This window comes from Bos grunniens, chromosome 7, assembly GCF_055505025.1.
Source record: "Bos grunniens cultivar Pamir isolate PY7600 chromosome 7, Bosgru_T2T1.0, whole genome shotgun sequence".
Lineage (NCBI taxonomy): Eukaryota > Metazoa > Chordata > Mammalia > Artiodactyla > Bovidae > Bos > Bos grunniens.
This window is the reverse complement of record NC_141171.1, coordinates 5,924,511-5,943,966: the sequence shown is the minus strand read 5'-3', so window position 1 is coordinate 5,943,966 and position 19,456 is coordinate 5,924,511. Positions and strand designations below refer to the sequence as shown.

The 19,456-nt window shown below is 59.0% G+C and overlaps 2 protein-coding genes across 7 annotated transcripts; one reads left to right on the top strand and one right to left on the bottom strand.

Annotated features, from left to right (window-relative positions):
• Positions 1 to 1,400: 1,400 nt before the first annotated feature.
• Positions 1,401 to 12,284, bottom strand: ANO8 (anoctamin 8). 3 transcript variants are annotated; one of them, XM_086408537.1, is made up of 19 exons: positions 11,969 to 12,238; positions 11,087 to 11,197; positions 10,850 to 10,982; positions 10,529 to 10,667; positions 10,352 to 10,448; positions 9,601 to 9,717; positions 9,385 to 9,512; positions 9,126 to 9,287; positions 8,500 to 8,652; positions 8,269 to 8,395; positions 8,090 to 8,145; positions 7,754 to 7,828; positions 7,424 to 7,555; positions 6,208 to 7,026; positions 5,562 to 5,753; positions 5,324 to 5,455; positions 5,130 to 5,240; positions 2,927 to 3,596; positions 1,401 to 2,093 (listed from the first exon to the last, which is right to left on the bottom strand). In XM_086408537.1, exons 1-19 carry the CDS (start codon positions 12,072 to 12,074, stop codon positions 1,714 to 1,716), a joined length of 3,840 nt encoding a protein of 1,279 aa, XP_086264663.1. In that variant the 5' UTR covers positions 12,075 to 12,238; the 3' UTR covers positions 1,401 to 1,713. The 3 variants fall into 3 exon arrangements, with proteins under 3 accessions (XP_086264663.1, XP_086264661.1, XP_086264662.1); XM_086408535.1 differs by lacking the exon at positions 7,424 to 7,555 and having other exon boundaries at positions 11,969 to 12,284; XM_086408536.1 differs by lacking the exons at positions 7,424 to 7,555; positions 10,529 to 10,667; positions 11,087 to 11,197; positions 11,969 to 12,238 and having other exon boundaries at positions 10,352 to 10,528; positions 10,850 to 10,985.
• An 86-nt stretch (positions 12,285 to 12,370) lies between these two features.
• On the top strand, positions 12,371 to 19,056 carry GTPBP3 (GTP binding protein 3, mitochondrial). Of its 4 annotated transcripts, XM_086408542.1 has the most exons (10): positions 12,371 to 12,503; positions 14,775 to 15,446; positions 15,566 to 15,898; positions 16,199 to 16,452; positions 16,564 to 16,650; positions 16,739 to 16,941; positions 17,108 to 17,414; positions 17,575 to 17,740; positions 17,966 to 18,244; positions 18,421 to 19,056. In XM_086408542.1, the coding sequence occupies exons 3-10, from the start codon at positions 15,603 to 15,605 to the stop codon at positions 18,641 to 18,643; spliced, it is 1,815 nt and encodes a 604-aa protein (XP_086264668.1). In that variant the 5' UTR covers positions 12,371 to 12,503; positions 14,775 to 15,446; positions 15,566 to 15,602; the 3' UTR covers positions 18,644 to 19,056. The 4 variants fall into 4 exon arrangements, 3 of the variants coding, with proteins under 3 accessions (XP_086264668.1, XP_086264669.1, XP_086264670.1); XR_015166521.1 differs by lacking the exons at positions 12,371 to 12,503; positions 14,775 to 15,446 and having other exon boundaries at positions 15,790 to 15,898; positions 17,108 to 17,180; positions 17,271 to 17,414; positions 18,064 to 18,244; XM_086408543.1 differs by lacking the exons at positions 12,371 to 12,503; positions 14,775 to 15,446 and having other exon boundaries at positions 15,790 to 15,898; positions 17,108 to 17,180; positions 17,271 to 17,414.
• The last annotated feature ends 400 nt before the right edge of the window (positions 19,057 to 19,456 follow it).

Below are 19,456 nucleotides of genomic sequence, written 5' to 3'. Positions count from 1 at the left end.
CCCTCCCTTGAACGGGAGCCAGAGTGTTGGAGCTGATTGCTGGAGTGGTGGTGAGGGGTCGGGCTGTGGAGTGAGGGAGACAGCAGGCTGCAGGGGTTGCCTGTCCCAGGGTATCACCATGGAGATGGCAGCCTGAGTCAGACTGCTTGGTCCTGGGCCACCAGGGGTCTGCTGGGTGGAAGGTTCTAGGCTCAGCTGCCCAGCGGTGGGGCCCAGCTCTGGGTGTCTCTGCAGCAGTGTTCAGTTCTTCAGCAGTGGTCATAAAGCAGGTGCTTAGGAAAGGCAGGTTTGACCGTGGTCATGCCAGGGAGGGCCAAGTCCCTGGAGGCTCTCAGACCAGCTTGGAATCGCTAGTCTCAGGGGTTGGCCTGGCCCTGGGGAGGCGCGTGGTGTCACCAGCTGTTGGTGACTGAGTAGATGGCAGGAGTTCAGCTTCAAAGGCCACGGGGCCTGGGCAGGTCTTGTCCTTCAGCCTGTCCTTCCCCAAGGCTCACCCACACCTCCCTGGCCCCAGGGGGCTGGGTGCCATCTCCTGCCTGCGCTGTCCATGGTGTGGGTGGGGTCCCATGGCCTCTCCATGGTCTCCTCAGCTTAGGCCCCTCAGCTAGCCTCCACCCACTCCTCCTGCCTTTGGGGCCCTCCTTACTCTGCTCCCCGCAAACACCACACTCTGCCTTCCCACACCTCGTGCCTTTGCACAGGCTGCTCTCCTGCCTCTAGTGAACCCTGATGTCTTTTCTATGGCCTCCCAAAGTGCCCCTGCCTCACGCTGGCTCCACCAGCCCTGGGGCAGGGACTTTCTGACTCTGAGCCTCTGGATGTGGACCCCCTGAGGCTGGGAGAGGCCACGCCCATTCCTGATCACTCAGTGAAGGGTCCTGGCCACGGTGACAGCGGTGTGACAGCGGTCACACAGCAGGGCCGTGCCAGCCCTTCCGCGATGCTGCCCCCGAACACACCGTCCCCATAACATGGAGACTCAGGCACCAGGTGCCTTCAGATGCCCACACCCCGAGCGCCCCCTGTGGCCCTTGACTTCTCAGATGTCAGCCTGGGAGGCAGATCTGCCAGAAAGGGTGGCCTTGTACGACTGAGGCTGGCTCAGGACCCACACCTACGGCCTGACCTGCTGATTCCTGTCAGCACTTTTTGAGATTTCTTCCTTTGTCTAGGAGGCTGAAGATGGGGCCTGAGGCTCTGCAGCTTCTCCCAGGGGGACCCCTAGGCCTGGATTTCTGGAGTTTTCCATACGTTTGGCCTGGAGACCCAGTTCTTAGGCATTCCCCAAGGGTCTCAGGACAGAAGGGGAACCCACTCTGGGCCTACCAGTCCCCCAAAGAGCTGGCCCCAACCTTGTCATAAGGCCCCGGAAGTCCCCTTTCAGCAGCTCCGCCTTTGGGCACTGTTGAAATATACTTTTTATTGCATTTCTGCCGTTTTACAAAAATATGACAAAATAAATTAAAAACAAATAAATAATCGCCTATTCTGGGTGTGTTTTCTGTTGTTTTTGGGGGGTTTCTTTTTGTTTCCCCCTATCCTGGTCGAAAAGAAAACGGCAGATAGAGGGGCCCCAGGCCCCCGGCCCTGCCCCAGGAGGGGGCAGCCAATACTGGGGTACATCGGGCCCGGCCCAAGTGTTTTCTGGGTGGCGGCCGCCGCCCCGTCTGTGATTGATATTGCATATGAAAACAGGAAGGCAGGCGGGCGGAGCTAATGCCAGCCGCTGGGCCAGCACACGGCCTGAGGACTGGGACTGGAGCTGGGGCTGGGCGAGGGCGCGGGGGGCTGGGGGGGCACGGAGGTGGGAGGCGGCAGCGGCGGCGGGAGGCTGTAGAAGCTGGCATCCCCCGGCAGGGGCTGGGGGACAGGCGGGGGCCCGGCGAGAGCGCAGGGCGGGCAGTCAGTGGCAGCAGGGGCCTGGCGGGGAGCGGCGCCCTCGCCCCCGCAGCCCCACGGCCCATCCCACTGCCAGCAGCCCGCGGGGGGCGTCGGGGGCCGAGGCATTGGTGTTGGCGGCGGTGGCGGCAGCGCAGGGCTCCGGCTGCGGCGGGTGCGGAGGGCCGGGGCGCCAACGGGGGCCAGCGCTGTCCCTGCGGAGGCGAGAGGGGCCGTTCCGGGGAGATGCCGTCCCCGGCGCTGGGGACCCTGCCCGCGCTCCCTCTGGGCTTTCAGGCACATGGAGGGCCTTATTGCTTCTGATCAGTGACAAGGGGTGGGCTTCTTCGGATGCATCCCCGGCCTCTGGGCACTGGGCCCCTCCCCTTCACGGAGAGAGGGAAGTCTGAGGAAGTCCCGCTGACTTCCGACCTAAGTCCCTGGTGCTACAGCTGCCACCTCTTGGGCTCCCTGGGATGGGTCGCTGGACCCCGGGCATGAATGAGGTGGGAGGGGGGGCAGTGAGGCCTGTGACTCTGCTCCGCGGACACAGGGCTGCAGCCCTGAACTCCCCTAGTGGGCAGCCTGAGCCCCACCTCCAAGGAAGGCCTCCAGGAACAGCTTGGGCTGCAGGACGGGGGCTTGCATAGAGGCCTGGGGGTTCCGGTCCCCCAGAGTGAGCTGGGTGTGGGGTCTCATGGGGGCAGGAAAGGCTAGGCCAGGTGGTGAAGGGGGCTCCCTCATCTCTCCTGGCACCAGAGCATGGCAGGCGGGCACCCTGGGAAGGGATCTGGGGGACAAGGGACTTTGGCATCCCTCCCCCGGGGATGAGGAGGGTCAGGCACAGGGCTCCAGGCTCTCAAGGACCCGGAAAGACTGAGTAGGCTTTGATCAACAGGCTCCATGTACCACACACCCAGGTCCCCAACTGGTACTAGGAGACCGAGCCTCCCCTGTCCGCTTCAGCCCCTCTGCCCACGCCTGGACACCCCACCCCTACCCCCAAAGCCCAGCCCAGAGTCCCCACCCCCGAGTTAAAGCTTGTGACCTGAGCTTTCCTCTTCGGGCCGGGGTGTGTCCGGCTCCTCAGCTGCAGCCTCGTCCGCCAGCCCACTCCGCTGGGCTCGGCAACCGCCACCGCCGAGGGTCCCATCCTGCCGGGCCTGCCCGCCCGCCCCGTTGGACCCGGCCTCCGCCCGGGCCCCACCGAAGGGGAAAAGTTTGCCGGCGTGGAAGGCCTTGGGTGGAGAGTGGCTACGCTCTGGGTCCCGCCGGGTCTCAGGTGACTTGAGGAATTTGAAGCTAAGGAAGGCTGGCAGGCGGGTGTCGCTGCCAGTGGGCGACTGGGCAGGGGTTGGCCGGGTGGTGAGGTTGGCCCCTGTGCCGGCCGGCGAGGAGGACGAGGCCCCAGACGACAGGAACTTGCCCTGCAGCGGGATGATCTGCTTCAGCTTCATGACGTTGTTAGGTGCCAGCAGGGACCCCGGGCGCTTGGGTCGCTCCGGCCCGTGGCCACCTGCCCCACTGCCCTTGGCCTTGGCCGAGGTTTTCTCCGGGGCAGCAGGGTCCAACCCAGAGCCCTCAGCTCGCGCCTCCTCTCTGCCACTGGCGTCGCGCTCCCTCCGGGCATGGTGCTCGGCGTGGCGCTGCCGTTCCTCCTCCTCCCGCCTACGCCGCTGCTGCTGCTGGTAGCGGTGCTGGGCCTGGCGCTCGTGTCTCTGAGGGCAGAATGGAGCCATTACGGGCACTGGGAGGAGTGAGTGTGTGAGCAGCTGCCCACCCAGGCCCAGGCCCACGCTAGGGCTCTCCTGCAGAAGTGGGGAGAGATCCACACACTTCTTGGGTTCCAGCTGCATCCCTGGACCCACCCCAGGGCTCTCAGAGAACTGAGAAGAGAGCAAGCATTTACTGGCCACCAATTCTGTCCCCGGTCTCATGCCAGACGCTGTCTTAGAAATTGGGAGAGTTAAAACAAATATTGGGCCTCAGCAGTTCCCTGCTTTCTGGAGAACTGGGGAGAGACAGAGCTGTGACTGTCCAGTGGCCAGTAGCCACACACGGCATTGTTAATTAAAAAAAAAAAATTATTATTTTTGGGCCCCGCCACATGACTTGCAGGTATCTCAGTTCTCAGACCAGAGACTGAACCTGGGCCATGGCAGTGAATCCTAATCGCTAGACCAGCAGGGGACTCCCATGGTTTTGTCACTTTAAATAACTGAAATAAGGTAATTCCCTGGCAGTCCAGTGGTTAGGATTCTGTGCTCTCACCGCAGAGGGCCCGGCTTTGATGCCTGGTTGGGGAACTAAGATCCCATAAGCCACGAAGCATAGCCAATAAACAAACAACCAGGTAACTGAAGTAAAAGCTCGGTTTCTCAGTAGCACCAGGTCCCATTGCAAGCGCTCATTGGTCATCTGTAGTAACCGGCTACATGGGCAACCCAGAAGAGAACATTTCCATCACTATTTTTGGGGCTTTCCAGGTGGCGCAGCAGTAAACAATCTGCCTGTCAATGCAGGAGACTTCTCATAAGAGACTTGGGTTCGATCCCTGGGTTGGGAAGATCCCCTGGAGAAGGGAATGGCTACCCACTCTAGTATTCTTGCCTGGAGAATTCAATGAACAGAGGAGCTTTGTGGGCCCCAGCCCATGGTGTCACAAAGAGTTGGACACTGAGCAGCTGAGCACACACACATGGGGGGCTCCACTGGCTGGTGGCGATGAGCTCCCTGGCCCGCTCTGCAGCTTTCTGGGGAACGTGGCACAGGCTGGGCTTCTAGAAAGCATCGGCTGTGTCCCTGACCCCACACAGAACAATGCCCGGCACGCTGGCAGATGACAGTTCCTAAGTGCTGGCCTGGTGCGGGATGCCACCAGGACCCCAGAAGGGACCAGGTCCTTTTGAAATGCTAATTATTACCCTAGGCTTCCCTGGTGACTCAGATGGTGAAGAATCCGCCTGCAATGTAGGAGACCTGGGTTTGATCCCTGGGTCGGGAAGATCCCCTGGAGGAGGGCATGGCAACCCACTCCAGTATTCTTGCCTGGAGAATCTCATGGACAGAGGAGCCTGGTGGGCTACAGTCCATGGGGTCACCAAGAATCGGATACGACTAAGCAACAAACACTAACTGCACATCTACCCTCCTAAGGATGTGACTGCCCAGCCAGGTGACGCGTAGAGGCGACGCGGGGAGAAGCCCCTCGGAGCAGAGATGTAAAGCATGCCGGGCCCTGGCCCACGTACCTTGAAGGCCTCCCGGCGCTGGTACTCCAGCTTGGCCATCTCCTCGGCCACCCAGCCCGGGATGTCGGGGATGGCCACATGGATGAGGTACTTGAGGAGCAGAGCGAAGTGCTGAGGCGACAGAGGAGGAGGCTGCAGGCACGGGGACACCCCCCAACCACCGCCTGGGTCCCCCACCCGGCCACCGGTCCCACCTCGAGCACCACCACGGACACGATGGCTGCCTCGGGACTGAGCCAAGGGAAGAGGCGCTGCAGCTGCCCACACTGGCCAATTAGATAGCAATTGACCACGATTGCCAGGACGCCCATGACCTCCATCACCTTCTGCGGGGGTAGGGGGGACAAGGGGCTCAGGTGGGGTCTGGCCAGCCCCCCCAGCACCCGCTCCACCTCTGGGCATCCTGGCTCAGAGCCCTTGGCCCTTCCCCACCTGCCACTGGCCAATGCTTTCCACCCGCTGCCCAAAGGGCCGCTGCAGCCCCGTGCACAGCTTGAGGGCGTCACTGCGGATCTCAATGAGGTTGTTGATGAGGGCACAGAGGGCAGCCAGGGGGAAGGCAGACGAGAAAAGCACGACATAGCCAAACTGCACGAACATCTCCTGGTAGTCCTGGAATGTGTCCTGTGGGCAGGCACGCAGTGGGTGGGCCTAGGCTCTCCCCCAACTCAGGACACCTCTTCCCTCAGCCCACCTTCCTCTCATCAAGCCCGCCTCCCTCAGATTATCCTTCATGGACCCAAGCTCAGCAAGGTTAGCAAGTTTCTGACCACATAAGGGTGAGCCGCTCAGTTGTGTCCAACTCTTTGCAGTCCCATGGACTGTAGCCATGGGATTCCCTAGGCAAGAAGACTGGAGTGGGTTGCCATGCCCTCCTCCAGGGGATCTTCCTGATCCAGGGATTGAACCCGTCTCCTGCATCGCAGGCAGATTTTTTACCGTCTGAGCCACCAGGAAGGCCCTGATCACATAAAGGGGCCCATCATTCCTTCCTGTCGCTCCCACCCCACCTCCACCGTCAGACCGTGTGCACAGCCCGGCCGACGGCCCTGCCCCCACCCTCAGGTGCCCTCCTCACCTCGTATTTCTTCATGCAGCTCTCGAGCTCCGCCTGGGTGAGCTGAGATGAGTGTTCCTCCTCGGGTGGGTCGATCCAAGACGACCGGTTCTGCCGCCGCTGCTTCCGGGCTGAGTCGCCTGAGCCTGGCTCTGGATCCGGGCCCCCATCCGGCCCCTGGTCTCGGCCCTCGCCTCCAGCCCGGCGGAGCAGGACAGCCGGGGGAGTCTCCCGTTCGGGGCTGCTGGGAGCCCCCTCAGCCTCATCGTCCTCCTCGGCCAGTGTGAACACGCCCGGTTCCAGCCCCTTCTCCACCATGGTGGGGCTCCCCTCCTCCAGGAGGGCCTCCTGGCTTGGGCCCGGCCGACGCCGCCCAGCCCCCCGCTCGGCAAAGCTGACCTTCTTCAGTCGGAGCCCGCAGTCCAGGAGGCCGCCCTCCTCGCCTTCCTCGTCCTCATCCTCCTCCTCTTCGTCCTCCTCCTCCTCCTCTTCATCCTCCTCCTCTCTGCCCCCCCGGGGCCCGTCCCCCACCTCTCCTCCTTCCCCCGCCGGCCGCCGCTCCACCGCGGCCTCCTCTTCCTCCTCAGGTGCCCCGCAGCCCCCGCTGAGACACCTGCGGCCCCCACCACTGCTGCTGCCACCACCACCCTCTTCAGCCGGGGGTTCGAGGTGGCGGCGTGCGGGGCGCCGGAGGCTCAGAAGGCCAAGCAGGGCACGGGCCAGCTCCCAGGCCGCCCGCAGGCCAAGCTCTCCTCGGCCCAGCCGCCGATACAGGTGGGGCTGCAGAACCTCTCGAACATTCTGGAGGAACTGGCGGGTGATCAGCAGTGTGGCCAGCATCTGAGGGTAGGAAGGGGGTGGAGAGCGGCCTCGTGGGGGGCGGGCGGGGCCCTGGGCACTGGGACAGGCTGTGGGCACCCACCATCCCAAAGCACACATCCAGCCACAGCCTGAGCCCAGTCTGGATGTCCCCGGGCACAGAGGCAACCCCAAGCCACAGCTGGGCGGGCCACAGCGCTTCTAGCTGATCACCTGGGAAGGCCATGGCTTCCCATCATGCCACACCTCCCGGATCTCGGCTGGTGCCCAGGGCCTCCAGGGGCTCTTGACACCTGCACGCAGTCAGTGGAGCCCCATCCCTTCAGAGCATGCACCCTCGGCTAGGCGTGAGGCCCCCGGCACAGCCACACTGACCACCCTGGCAAGGCCCCGAGGGCTCGCCACCACCTGCCCGTACTTTGGCCCAGGCCTCAAGAAGGAGGCCCTGGAGGGAGAGGAGGAGCAGGCGGAACCGCAGGGCCACGAGCGGGACCAGCACCGCCCAAAGCTGCCGCTCGAGGCTCTGGGACAGGGACAGGACGATCAGGAGCTGTGGAGGGACCGACGGACAGGTGGACAGACAGATGGGGGGGGCATGACAGGCAGAGAGAGAACACACAGACAAATGGACAGAGAGGAGAGAAGGATGGAGGAGGAAGGGAGGGGCTGGAGAGCCCTTGGACCCCTTGGGCCGGTCTGGCCCCACAGCCAGCTGCCGTGGGGGCACTGCTTTAGGCCAGGCTCTCACCTCTTTCAGGCGTTCCATGTCCTTGAGGTAGAAGCCGATGTAGAAGAGGCTCAGGTATGAGTTGACGAACTGGAACTGTGCGAAGCAGGCAGGGGGGTGGTCACCCTGCCATGTCTGTCCCAAGGAACCCCCATGTGTCCCCTGTAGAACCCCTGCCTGGGGACTTCCCTGGTGGTCCAGTAGCTAGGACTTTGTGCTCCCAACGCAGGGGGCCTCAGTTCGATCCCTGGTCAGGGAACTAGATCACATGTGCCACAACTAAGACCCGGTGCAGCCAAATAAATAAATACTTAAAAAAATAAAAGAAGCCCTGCCGGCTTGCTGGCCACCACTCACCAGGACGACCTTGATGATGAGGTGCTTCTCATAGGCACTCTCCAGCCGATAGTTCTCTGGGGGCCAAGGAGACGAGTGAGAGTGTAGCCCAGGCCGTCATGGGCAGGAGGGACCCCAGAAGGCAGTGGGGCCCTTCCTGCTGGGGGCTGAGCAATGGGACCTCTGCTCACAGGGCATACCCATGTCGTTGAGCCAGACAGCCAGCTTCTTATAGCCCTCGGCACTTGCGCTGACCAGCAGGGCCAGCATGACTTTCGGCAGGAAGCGGGCAAGACGGGGCAGCCCCTTCACGCTCAGCACCAGCTCCTGCAGGAACAAAGGGGTTCAGAGGTTACCCCGGTCGCTGGGCTCGGCTCGGGGCCCACCTGAACAGGTTGGGGCCGAGGCCAGGGCTAGGAACTGGAGGTCACCTGGAGCTGGAAGCAGCCGAGCATGAGCAGGAACACGCAGGCTAGGCAGGTGAGGCACAAGGGAAGACTCACGAGCATCTGGAAGAGCAGCCGCTTCCAGGGCGGGTAGTAGAACTCCTCGGCCTGAGTCACGGGGCTGATGCGCCGCACGCCCTGGCAGAGGGTGGGGGCATGGCCCAACACAAGATCAGAGGGGCTGCCTCTGTCCCACACCCTTCCCAACCCTTCAAACTCCATGTCTATGATGCTTTGCTATCATGGTTTGTTGTAGTTCAGTTGCTAAGCCGTGTCTGACTTTGTGACCCCATGGACTGCGGCACGCCAGGCTTCTCAGTCCTTCACCTTCTCCTGGAGTTTGCTCAAACTCATGTCCATAAGGTGATGCCATCCAGCCATCTCATCCTTGCTATCAGGGTGTGTCCACTTAATGCACCCTCCCTAGTCTCTCAAATCCAACTTTCCACACCTCTCCCTTCGGGCATGCAGATCCCTTCACTTGGCAAACCTTCTCAGAAGCTGCAGCCCTACTTCACCTCCCACTTTGTTCTTGTAATGCACTTGCTCAGTATGTTTTCTCTTTTTTACCCCATTCTCGAAGTCCCTAAACTCAGACTGCCCCAACTGACCCTGAACTGGGGTCGTGGCTCCTCCACAGCTTCCCCGGGTGAGTCCAGTGTTCCCCACTTGTAGGCCAGCTCAGCCCCCCTCCGTTTCCACTCCTCCAAGAACAGCGTTGACCAGACCACGTTGAAGAGGGCAAAGACCACGCAGGATACATCCCGGCTTGTCTGAGGGTGACAGAGGAGGGCTGCAGTGTTGGCTGGCCCAGTCCAGGGAGGAAGTTGTCTGAGGTGTTCCACCCCCTGTCCAGTCCACACCCGGCACCTGATCAGCCTCTGTGAATGTGTACAGGACTGAGCCGAAGACCGCTGGGTACACCATTGCCGATGTGTAGAAACCCAGCCAGGCAAAGTACATGGCAATCTTCACACCAAAGTAGTCACAGATCTCATCTGCCGGGGACGAGGAGGGGGCGGTGCCAGTCAGCCCTGCCTGCCTCCTCGGACCCCCACCAACCCCCCACTCCAGCCAGGACCACACCTAGAGGCTGGTTTTCACACACAGCCTGCACCCATGACTTCATGAGACGGTTCAGGATGCGCTGCTCGTGGACTGGGAACACCTGCTGGATGATCCCGCGGGCCGCCAGTTCAGGGACTGTTGGGGAACAAGAATGGGTGACCCCACCCGTCTGCCTGTTCAGTCCTCCTCGGCTGAAACCCAACTTATAACTTTTTGCCTGCTCTTAAACTAGCAAACGCTTTTCCCAGGAGAAGAGTTCTGGGTGAAAGGAACATCATTCCTCAAAATCTGGGAGGTGCAGGGGCAGGTGGGGAAGGGTGCTCGAAACCTGGGAGGTGCGATCCCAGTGGGGAAACCCGTTTTTAAACAGAGCTGCTTGGTTTCAGCTCATTCCTCCAAACGTCTGAAGAATGGTGCAAAGCTGGCATTAGAAGGTTAACTTGCAGCGGCTGGTTTCCTGGGGGATACTGAGGCCCAGAGCTCACCACACAATGTGTGGAGTGCTGTCCATGGTCCTGCCCCAACCTTATCGCAGACCCAGAAAAGGGTTTCTCCTGGACCTGCCTCCAAGGAGACAAGCCCCACCCCTTGCTAAGGCCACACCCTTCAGCTTATTGATTGATCTCCAGGCCCCGCCCCACTCTTCGGGAGACTCTGATTGGTTTCATCTAGGCCCCGCCTTCCTAACCCTCCTACGTTGACAGCAGTCCTCTAAGAGCCCCAGCCAACTCCCCACATATGATTGGAAGCTTGGGACCACCTCACTCACTGATTGGCTGGTCCTCCAGAAAGCGCACATTGTGTAGTGCCTCGCCCTGCTTGGCACGAAGGTTCTGCAGCCAGAAGCGGATGATGCTCTGGCGCTCCTGCAGGGGACAGGGCGTGAGCACAGGGAGCAGCCGCCCACGGGCTAGGAATGTGCGCTGGGGGCCAGAGCCGGCCGCACCTGGGAGGTGAAGAAGCGCAGCTCACTCTCCACATTCTCGTAGATGAAGTCCTCCTCGCAGGAGAAGCCGCGGGTGCCCCCGCCAAACTCGGCCTTCACTGCTTTGCGCAGACCCAGCTCGTCGGCCCCTCTGAGTAGGCTGCGGGAAGGGCAGGGGAGGTGGGATCACGGGGAGACCCTGGCTCACCATCCTGGAACTAGGGATGGTGTACCTGGTGGACGTCTGGGACAAATGCAGGGTGGCTGGACCTCGCAGTTGGCGCTTGGAAGGGCGGGGAGCTGAGTAGCAGGGTCAGCGAGAGGCCAGGGACAGGGACTCGCCTCTCATATGTGGCAGTGACGAAGAAGGCGTACGCGCGTGTGTGGCGGTGGTGGCGGACTTGCACGATGAGCTCGGGGATGCCCACGCGGATGTGGTTCAGCAGCCATAGCAGCGTGTGGTCATCGGTCGTATCTGCCAAGGGGCACAGGGACCAATGGCTCTTGCCAGGAGTGACAGGGGAGCCCGGCTCGGGGGAATTCAGTGTAGGCCCTGGGCGGGTGAGCACAGACAAGTACCTGGGAAGGTCATCAACACGTCACAGTTTTCCGTGGGCACCGTCTTCATCCACGCTTTGTGGGACACCAGATACCGACCTACCTGCAGGAGCCGCTTCCCAAAAAGCTTATCTGGGGAGCAGGCAGCGCAGGCTGGGGTCAGGTCATTCTCAGATGGCCTAGCCTCCAGTCTTAGTCCCTCCAACCCTTGCCTCTGATCACACATTCGCCAGGGCTCCTTGGCACTCAGCTTGGCATTCAAGGCCCTGTGAGCTCTGGTCTTGGCTTGTTTCCTTCCCTCCACGTCCTTGTACCAGCCAGGCCCTTCTCCAGGAATGCCCTTCCCCCAGGTCCTCCCTTACAAATCTTACTCATTCTTGAGGCCCAGCTCCGCCTCCGAAACCACAATCGATGGGGTGCTCACTAACAGCTCTGAGCACCTCAGTACATTATGTCAGCGTCTCCTCATAGCTGGGTGCGGCTCTTACCCCCATTTCACAGGCGAGGAAACTGAGACCCAGAGCATTTAAGTTACCCAAGGTCACAGAGCCCAGCAGGGATTTGAACCCAAGACCGTATGATTCTGTATCCTCTGTGGAGAGGCGCTCCTCTGTGGAGCAGCGTATCACTGCTCAGCAGCGATCGAGTAGCCCAAGGGGTGACTGGGCTCAGTCCCGCACCGGGGCTCTAGGAGGGGCGTGTCCATATCTTTGCGCTGGGACCCCACACCCGCTGCACCGTTCCAGCCGCGCTCGCCCGGCCGCAGCCGCAGTGCCAGGAAGAGCCGGTGCCTCGACTGGACTCCAGGCCCGGGACGGCTGACTCCAATATCCCTCCCCGTAGACCTGCCGCGAACACCCCAAGCACCTGCAACCCTGTCAGATCCAGGCGCTGCACACGTACCCAGAACTCCGGACGCCGGGGCTGCAGGCTCGCCCTCCGGCGGGGGCCTCTTGCCACGCTCGCCCTCCAGGGACGTGCCCCCAGCGCCGGAGGTGGCTTCCGCCATTGCGAGGGCAGGTCAGGTCAGGGGCTGCGGGCGGCCCAGGCGCCTTGGGGCCGCGGTCTCATGGGGCCGGTGCTGCCACCGAGCGCGCCTGAGGAGGAGACAAAGGCCGCGCCCGCCCGCGCCGGCCGCCGTCCCCGCGTGCCCGAGCGCTGCTTCTCGTCCCCGCCCGCGCGGAACCTCGATTCTCCTTCCCGGCCCCGCGCGCGTCGTTCTCTGGTTCTCGACTCCGCCCGTGATGTTTTCCGAGTTTCGTTCTCGCCCGCCCACCTCGTTCTCTGGTGTTCGTCCCCGCCCGCGCCGAATTTTCATTCTTCTCCCTTTCCCCGCCCGAGTTGGTGCCCGGTCTCGACACCGCCCGCCCTGGGCCTGGATTCTCTGCCTTAAAGCCTTAGTTTCCCCGTCGGTTTGGAATCTGAGATGGTCTTGCGGGTAGGTTGTGTGGGTGGGGTTGGGGGGAGCGGGTGGTGAGCCTGATCGCGGGAGATTCTCGGTAGCAATAACTCCAACCACCACAGGGAGAGTGAGAATAAGTGTATCATGTCTTAGTACATGCTGGATGTGTAACACCATCTTTGTTACCTAGGACACTCTTCAAGCCCTCTTTGTCCAGTGAACTGCTGCACCCTTCAGGATGTAACGTCCTCAGAGAGGACCCGATAGAGTTCCCAAATTTCAGTTCAGTTCAGTCGTGCCGGCTCTGCGACCCCACGGACGCCAGGCCTCTCTGTCAATCACCAACTCCCGGAGTTTATTCAAACTCGTGTCCATTGAGTCGGTGATGCCATCCAACCATTTCATCCTCTGTCATCCCCTTCTCCTCCCACCTTCAATCTTTCCCAGCCTCAGGGTCTTTTCAAATGAGTCAGCTCTTCGAATCAAGTGGCCAAAGTATCAGAGTTTCAGCTTCAACGAATATTCAGGACTGATTTCCTTTAGGATGGACTGGTTGGATCTCCTTGCAGTCCAAGGGACTCTCAAGAGTCTTCAACACCACAGTTCAGAAGCATCAATTCTTTGGCGTTCAGCTTTCTTTATAGTCCAATTCTCACATCCATACATGACTACTGCAAAAAACCATAGCCTTGACTAGATGGACCTTTGTTGACAAAGTAATGTCTCTGTTTTTTAATATGCTGTCTAGGTTGGTCATAACTTTCCTTCCAAGGAGTAAGTGTCTTTTAATTTCATGGCTGCAGTCAACCATCTGCAGTGATTTTGGAGCCCCCCAAAATAAAGTCTGACACTGTTTCCACTGTTTCTCCATCTATTTGCCATGAATTGATGGGACTGGATGCCATGATCTTTGTTTTCTGAATGTTGAGCTTTAAGCCAACTTTTTCACTCTTCTCTTTCACTTTCATCAAGAGGCTCTTTAGTTCTTCACTTTCTGCCATAAGGCTGGTGTCATCTGCATATCTGAGGTTATTCATATTTCTCCTGGCAGTCTTGATTCCAGCTTGTGCTTTATCCAGCCTAGCGTCTCTCATGATGTACTTTGCATATAAGTTAAATAAGCAGGGTGACAATATACAGCCTAGATGTACTCCTTTTCCTATTTGGAACAAGTCTGTGGTTCCATGTCCAGTTCTAACTGTTACTTCCCGACCTGCATATAGATTTCTCAAGAGGCAGGTCAGGTAGTCTGGTATTCCCATCTCTTTCAGAATTTTCCACAGTTTATTGTGATCCACACAGTCAAAGGCTTTGGCATAGTCAACAAAGCAGAAATAGATGTTTTTCTGGAACTCTCTTGCTTTTTCGATGATCCAGCGGATGTTGGCAATTTGATCTCTGGTTCCTCTGCCTTTTCCAAGTTTAGCAAATAAAAATACAGTTCTCCTAGTTAAATGTGAATTTCAGATAAATGAATAAATTTTTAGTATATCCCCAATATTACATGCTTCCCGGGTCGCTCAGTCAGTAAAGAATCTGCCTGCAGTGCAGGAGACCCGGGTTCAATCCCTGGGTCTTGAAGATCCCCTGGAAAAGGGCATAGCAACGCACTCCAGTATTCTTGCCTGGAGAATCCCCATGGACAGAGGAGTCTAGAGGGCTACAGTCCATGGAGTTGCAAAGAATCGGATATGACTGAGCAGCTAACACACATACACACACACACACACACAAATATTGCATGGGTCCTAATTATACTGACAGAATAATCCTTGTTCATCTGAAATTTACATTTAATTGGGGGCCCTGTATTTTCTCTGTTGTCTGACCCCCTGACCATCCTCTGTAGCCTCTTCCATTGGACTGATAGATCAGCGAGGGCAGGGGCCCAGACTGATTCTTCGTGGTTACACGGTAGTCATTTGATGTATACTTTTGACAGATGGAACAGCTTGGAGACAGCGAACGTCATCATTCACTCCTCTTCTACAAATGAAAAGAAAGTGTTTTTTTAACTTTTTATTTTGTAGTGGGGTATAATCAGTTAACAATGTTGTGATAGTTTCAGGTAAACAGCCAAGGGACTCCGCCAAACATATACATGTATCCTTTCGCCCCCAAACTCCCCTCCCATCCGGGGTGCCACACAACATTAAGCAGAGTTCCATGTACTATAGAGTAGGTCCTAGGTGGTTATCCATATTAAATACAGCAATGTGAACATGTCCATCCCAAACTCCCTGACAAATGAAAAAACTGAACAGAGCGAGGCGTGGAGCTAACCATTAGAACTGTACTCTGTTCCAGTCTTCCCTAAGGATAGTCGCGCCACCCGCCCGCTCGTCCAAGAACCAGAGAATTCGCCGCTTGACAGTACCCCCGGAGACCCCGCCTATCCAGTGCCTGGAATTCCACCATCAGCGCTTTATTTCGCCGGCCGGAGCTGTCCCGGGTTAACCTGAAAATAATCTCCCCTTTCTGGCTTTCAGGGAGCCAGAGACAGACGGGACACACAACTCCGCACGAGGAGACCGGGGCCAGAGTAGCCCAGAGAGGAGAGAGGACTGTGCTGGGGATCCTAGGGAGGCTTCCTAGCGGAGGGGACCTTGGAGCTAGGCACTGAGGCTCTTTGTCAAGGGAAGGGTGTCTGAGGCAGAAGGACGGCGGGAGGGAAAGCTGGGGAGGGGCGAGAAACTGTAGACTTCTGAGAAAAGGAGAAGTCTTCCCAGAAATTTGGAATAGATTTCCCCAGGGCCAGGGCGTAGGTTCCCCGGAACTCATCCCTCCAGGCCACCGAGATGCTCTTGAAAATGAAAGGCACTCAGTCCTGTCCGACTCTTTGCGACCCCATGAACTGCAGCCCACCAGGCTCCTCTGTCCTTGGGATTCTCCAGGCAAGAATACTAGAGTGGATGGCCACTTCCTTCTCCATGGGATCTTCCCGACCCAGGGATCGAACATGGGTCTCCTGCATTTCAGGTAGATTCTTTACTGTCTGAGCTATCAGGGAAGCCCCCGAGATGCTCTTGCTTCGACTCAAACCCTCGCCTTCCTATAATTTCCATTGCCCTGTGCCACTCCTCATTTCCGGTGTCTAGGAACCTGGTCCCTCTAGGATCCTAAAAATTCTGTCTAATGTTGCTGGAGGAACACCATTTCACTGCACCGCAGCGTGCGAGCCCTCGGCTTCTTTCCCTGTCATTAGCCAGTAGAAGCGAAGATCTTCAGTGGATGGGCGGTACGTTTTCTACGGGGCCCAATGATAATCGAGAATTGTTGAGCACTTTACCAGTCACGCCGCGGAGTGGGCGGAACCTCCTTCGAGGACTTGCAGACCCCCGCGGCAGGGTGGGCAGGCGGGGAGCTGATTGTGAATCCATGTGGCGGGGGCTGTGGACCCTGGTATCCCGGGCTGCACGTGGGCCTCACAGGTGGGGTGATCTGGGCAAGGGCTGTGACAGCGTAGGGTGTTGCTCGGGCCCCAAACCCTCTCCCTGGGATCTGGGGGCCCGGTTCCCTGCGGCAGGACCACCTTTCGCTTTCGTCCAAGCCCCACCCCCTGCCGCAGAGCCCACCGCAATCCAGTCTTCTTCTGGCCTCAGAACTTCCGATCAGTCCATCCCCTAGCCACAAAACTTCCACTTGGGGGATCACGCGACCATCGAGCCATCTATCCACCTGCCACTCTGGCGTCAGAGCTTCTCAGATGCACTGACTCTCCTCCTCTCCAGTCCCAGACTGTGCACGCGCCAGGGCAGTGGTTACCGGGCCCCCGGTTCCGGAGCCACTATCTTCGCTCTGAGCTCTGGCCAAGGCCGCTGCGGCATCGCGGTGATCCGAACCAGCGGCCCTGCCAGCGGCCACGCCCTCCAGAGCCTCACGGCGCCGCGGGACTTACCCCCGGCCCGCAAAGCCTGCCTGCGCCTGCTCAGTGACCCCCGTTCTGGGGAGCCTTTGGACCGCGCGCTGGTGCTTTGGTTTCCAGGTACGGGACTTTCAGATCCGAAACCTCAAGTAGCTCCTGTGACCCAACTTCCTCCTTCCAGGCGGTGGCCCAGGCTGTATCCTGCTGACACCCATCTCTTCAACATACTAGGTCCCCAAAGTTTTACCGGTGAGGATTGCGCGGAGTTCCACGTGCATGGAGGGCCGGCCGTGGTGAGTGGTGTCCTGCAGGCCCTGGGTAAGTCTGCAGCCTTGGGTTTGAGGTATTGCTACGCCGGTGACCTGGGTACGGGCCAGGGGCCTCAGGATCTTGAACCTTCCCGCAGGCAGTGTGCCAGGGCTGAGGCCAGCGGAAGCAGGCGAGTTCACCAGGAGGGCGTTCGCCCACGGGAAGCTGAGCCTGACGGAGGTGGAGGGGCTGGCAGACCTGATCCATGCAGAAACCGAGGCGCAGCGGCGACAGGCCCTGAGGCAGCTCGATGGGGAGCTAGGTGACCTCTGTCGCGGCTGGGCCGAGACCCTCACTAAAGCAAGTACACTCATACCTTGCCGCAGAGACACTACCTAACCTTTTCCTGTGTTAGAGTTTCCTGTCTATGAGCCTCCAATCTGGTCCCTTAAGGTCAGGCTGGACCCGGGCACCCACTCGGGGCGAGTTTCTGTATGACCACACTACCCACCTCTCCCTCCCTCAGGCTCTGGCCCATGTAGAGGCCTATATCGATTTTAGTGAGGATGACAACCTGGAGGAAGGCGTCCTGGATCAAGGTGGGTCCCCCTGGGGGTGGGAGGTGGAGACATCTGGCATCCAGCCCCCCCAGGTCCTCTTACTCTCTCTCTCCTTTCCTCCATCCACAGCTGATAGTGAGGTGCGGAAGCTGGAGGTGGCGCTGGGCGTACATCTTCGAGATGCCAGGCGCGGGCAGAGGCTCCGCTCAGGGGCGCACGTGGTGGTTGCGGGACCTCCCAACGCCGGCAAAAGCAGCCTGGTGAACCTGCTCAGTGCGTGGGCAGGGGGCGGGGCTGGGAGCTAAGCTGCTGAGCTTTCTGGGGTAGGGAAGGGGCCTGGGAGGTTGAAAACTGTCCGTCCCGGGGGTGGAACCTAAGGGAGGGACCCTCTCATCACCACACCCGCTTCCTCTGAGCCCACCCCCACCCCCAGGCCGGAAGCCTGTGTCCATCGTGTCCCCGGAGCCGGGGACCACCCGAGATGTTCTGGAGACCCCCGTGGACCTGGCCGGGTTCCCAGCGCTGCTGAGCGACACTGCGGGGTTGCGGGAAGGCGTGGGGCCTGTGGAGCAGGAGGGCATGCGGCGTGCCCAAAAAAGGTGGGCAGGAGGGAGGTAGGAGGGGGAAACGCGGGCCCTTTGCTGTTTCTACCAGTTGCATTTCTCTTTCATTAGTCCTTAATGAGGAGAGATTACTAAACCCCGTTAGGTGGGGCCTCAGTTCTTTGGGGAGGGCAGCTTTTGGGTTTGGCCTTTACTCCGTCCCTGCCGAATGCTCTTCAATGCGCAGCTCTGGGATCCATGCTCCATTTTCCCGCCTCCCAGGCTGGAGCAGGCTGACCTCATTCTGGCCGTGTTGGATGCTTCTGACCTGGCCTCTCCGGCCAGCTGCAACTTCCTGGACACCGTTGTCATCCCGGCAGGAGCCAGGAACCCCAATGGGAGCCGCCAGCGCCTTCTGCTTGTGCTGAATAAATCAGACCTGCTGCCCGCTGGGCGCTCAGACCTCCATCCTGACCTCCCCTCCCACCTGTTGCTGTCTTGCCTGACGGGTGAGGGGCTGGACGGCCTCCTAGAAGCACTGAAGAAGGAGCTGGCTGCACTGTGAGCCCCCTTGCCCACTGGGCAACCTCGCTCTGTCCAAGTTTGGGGGCTAAGCCACTGGCTTTGGGCACAGCTGGCCCTGCCAGCTCAGTTTCTGTATCTAAAAACGGGGTACGATTGTTCCCCTTCCCCCCACTTTGAATGCCGAGAGAGACCTTATCCTTTGTCCCTTCCAGGTGTGGGGACCCGTCCACAGGCCCACTTCTGACACGGTCGAGGCACCAACACCACCTCCGGGGCTGCCTGGATGCCCTTGGTCAGTACAAGCAGGCAAAAGACTTAGCCCTGGCAGCCGAGGCACTTCGGGTAGCCCGAGGGCATCTGAGTCATCTCACTGGTGGAGGGGGCACTGAGGAAATTCTGGATATCATCTTCCGGGACTTCTGCGTGGGCAAGTGAGGGGACAGCGGAAGCTCAGACCCAGGCTGGAGGAGCACCCGGAAGCCTTGGGGTATCTGGGAACAGCTTAGGCCAAGGGGGGGACCTTGACCGCAAACTACAAAGCCTCTGTTGCTGGTAGTGACTGAGCGGCAGCCGGCCAGATTTCGGGGGTTTGGCGTTGAGTGGGGCTGAAGGGAGGTCCTTTTGGGCCCATGATGCTGGGGGAGGAGGAGTAGAGGATCAAGACGGAGGTTGAAAGGTCTCAGAGGTTTTTGTTTTATAGTTTTTAATTTATTTTGCAAATACCAAAGGAAGGTAAAAAACAGGTGATCCAGAAATATTTGAACACCCTCTCCTTGGTGATTGTATCCTACCAGAACTTTCTGTATATGTTTGCATATTTGTGCCTATAAAATATATTTTGTCTTGTATTTTGTACACAAATTGGTGTTTATTGCTCTGCAAACTGTCCTTCCCCAACACTCACCACCACCACCACCACCCTGCACCACAGAGCGTGCAGGATCTTAATTCCCCAACCAGGGATTGAACCAGTGCCCCCCTGCAGTGGAAGCTGGGAATCTTAACCACTGGACTGCCAGGAAAGTCCCAAGCTGTCATTCCTTTTGTGGTATTAATCTTGAAACTTTGCTGCTTTTCTGCTCAAATTGACTTGCAAAATCCCTTCTTCCTTTCCAAGCTTAGTCATCCACTCAGTGGATATTTATCAAGTCCCTACGATGTGTTAGAATCGCACCCATCATTTGAGTGCATCTTCGTAACAGCACAATGCAGCGGTTATGTCGTCATAGTTTTACAGATGAGGAAACT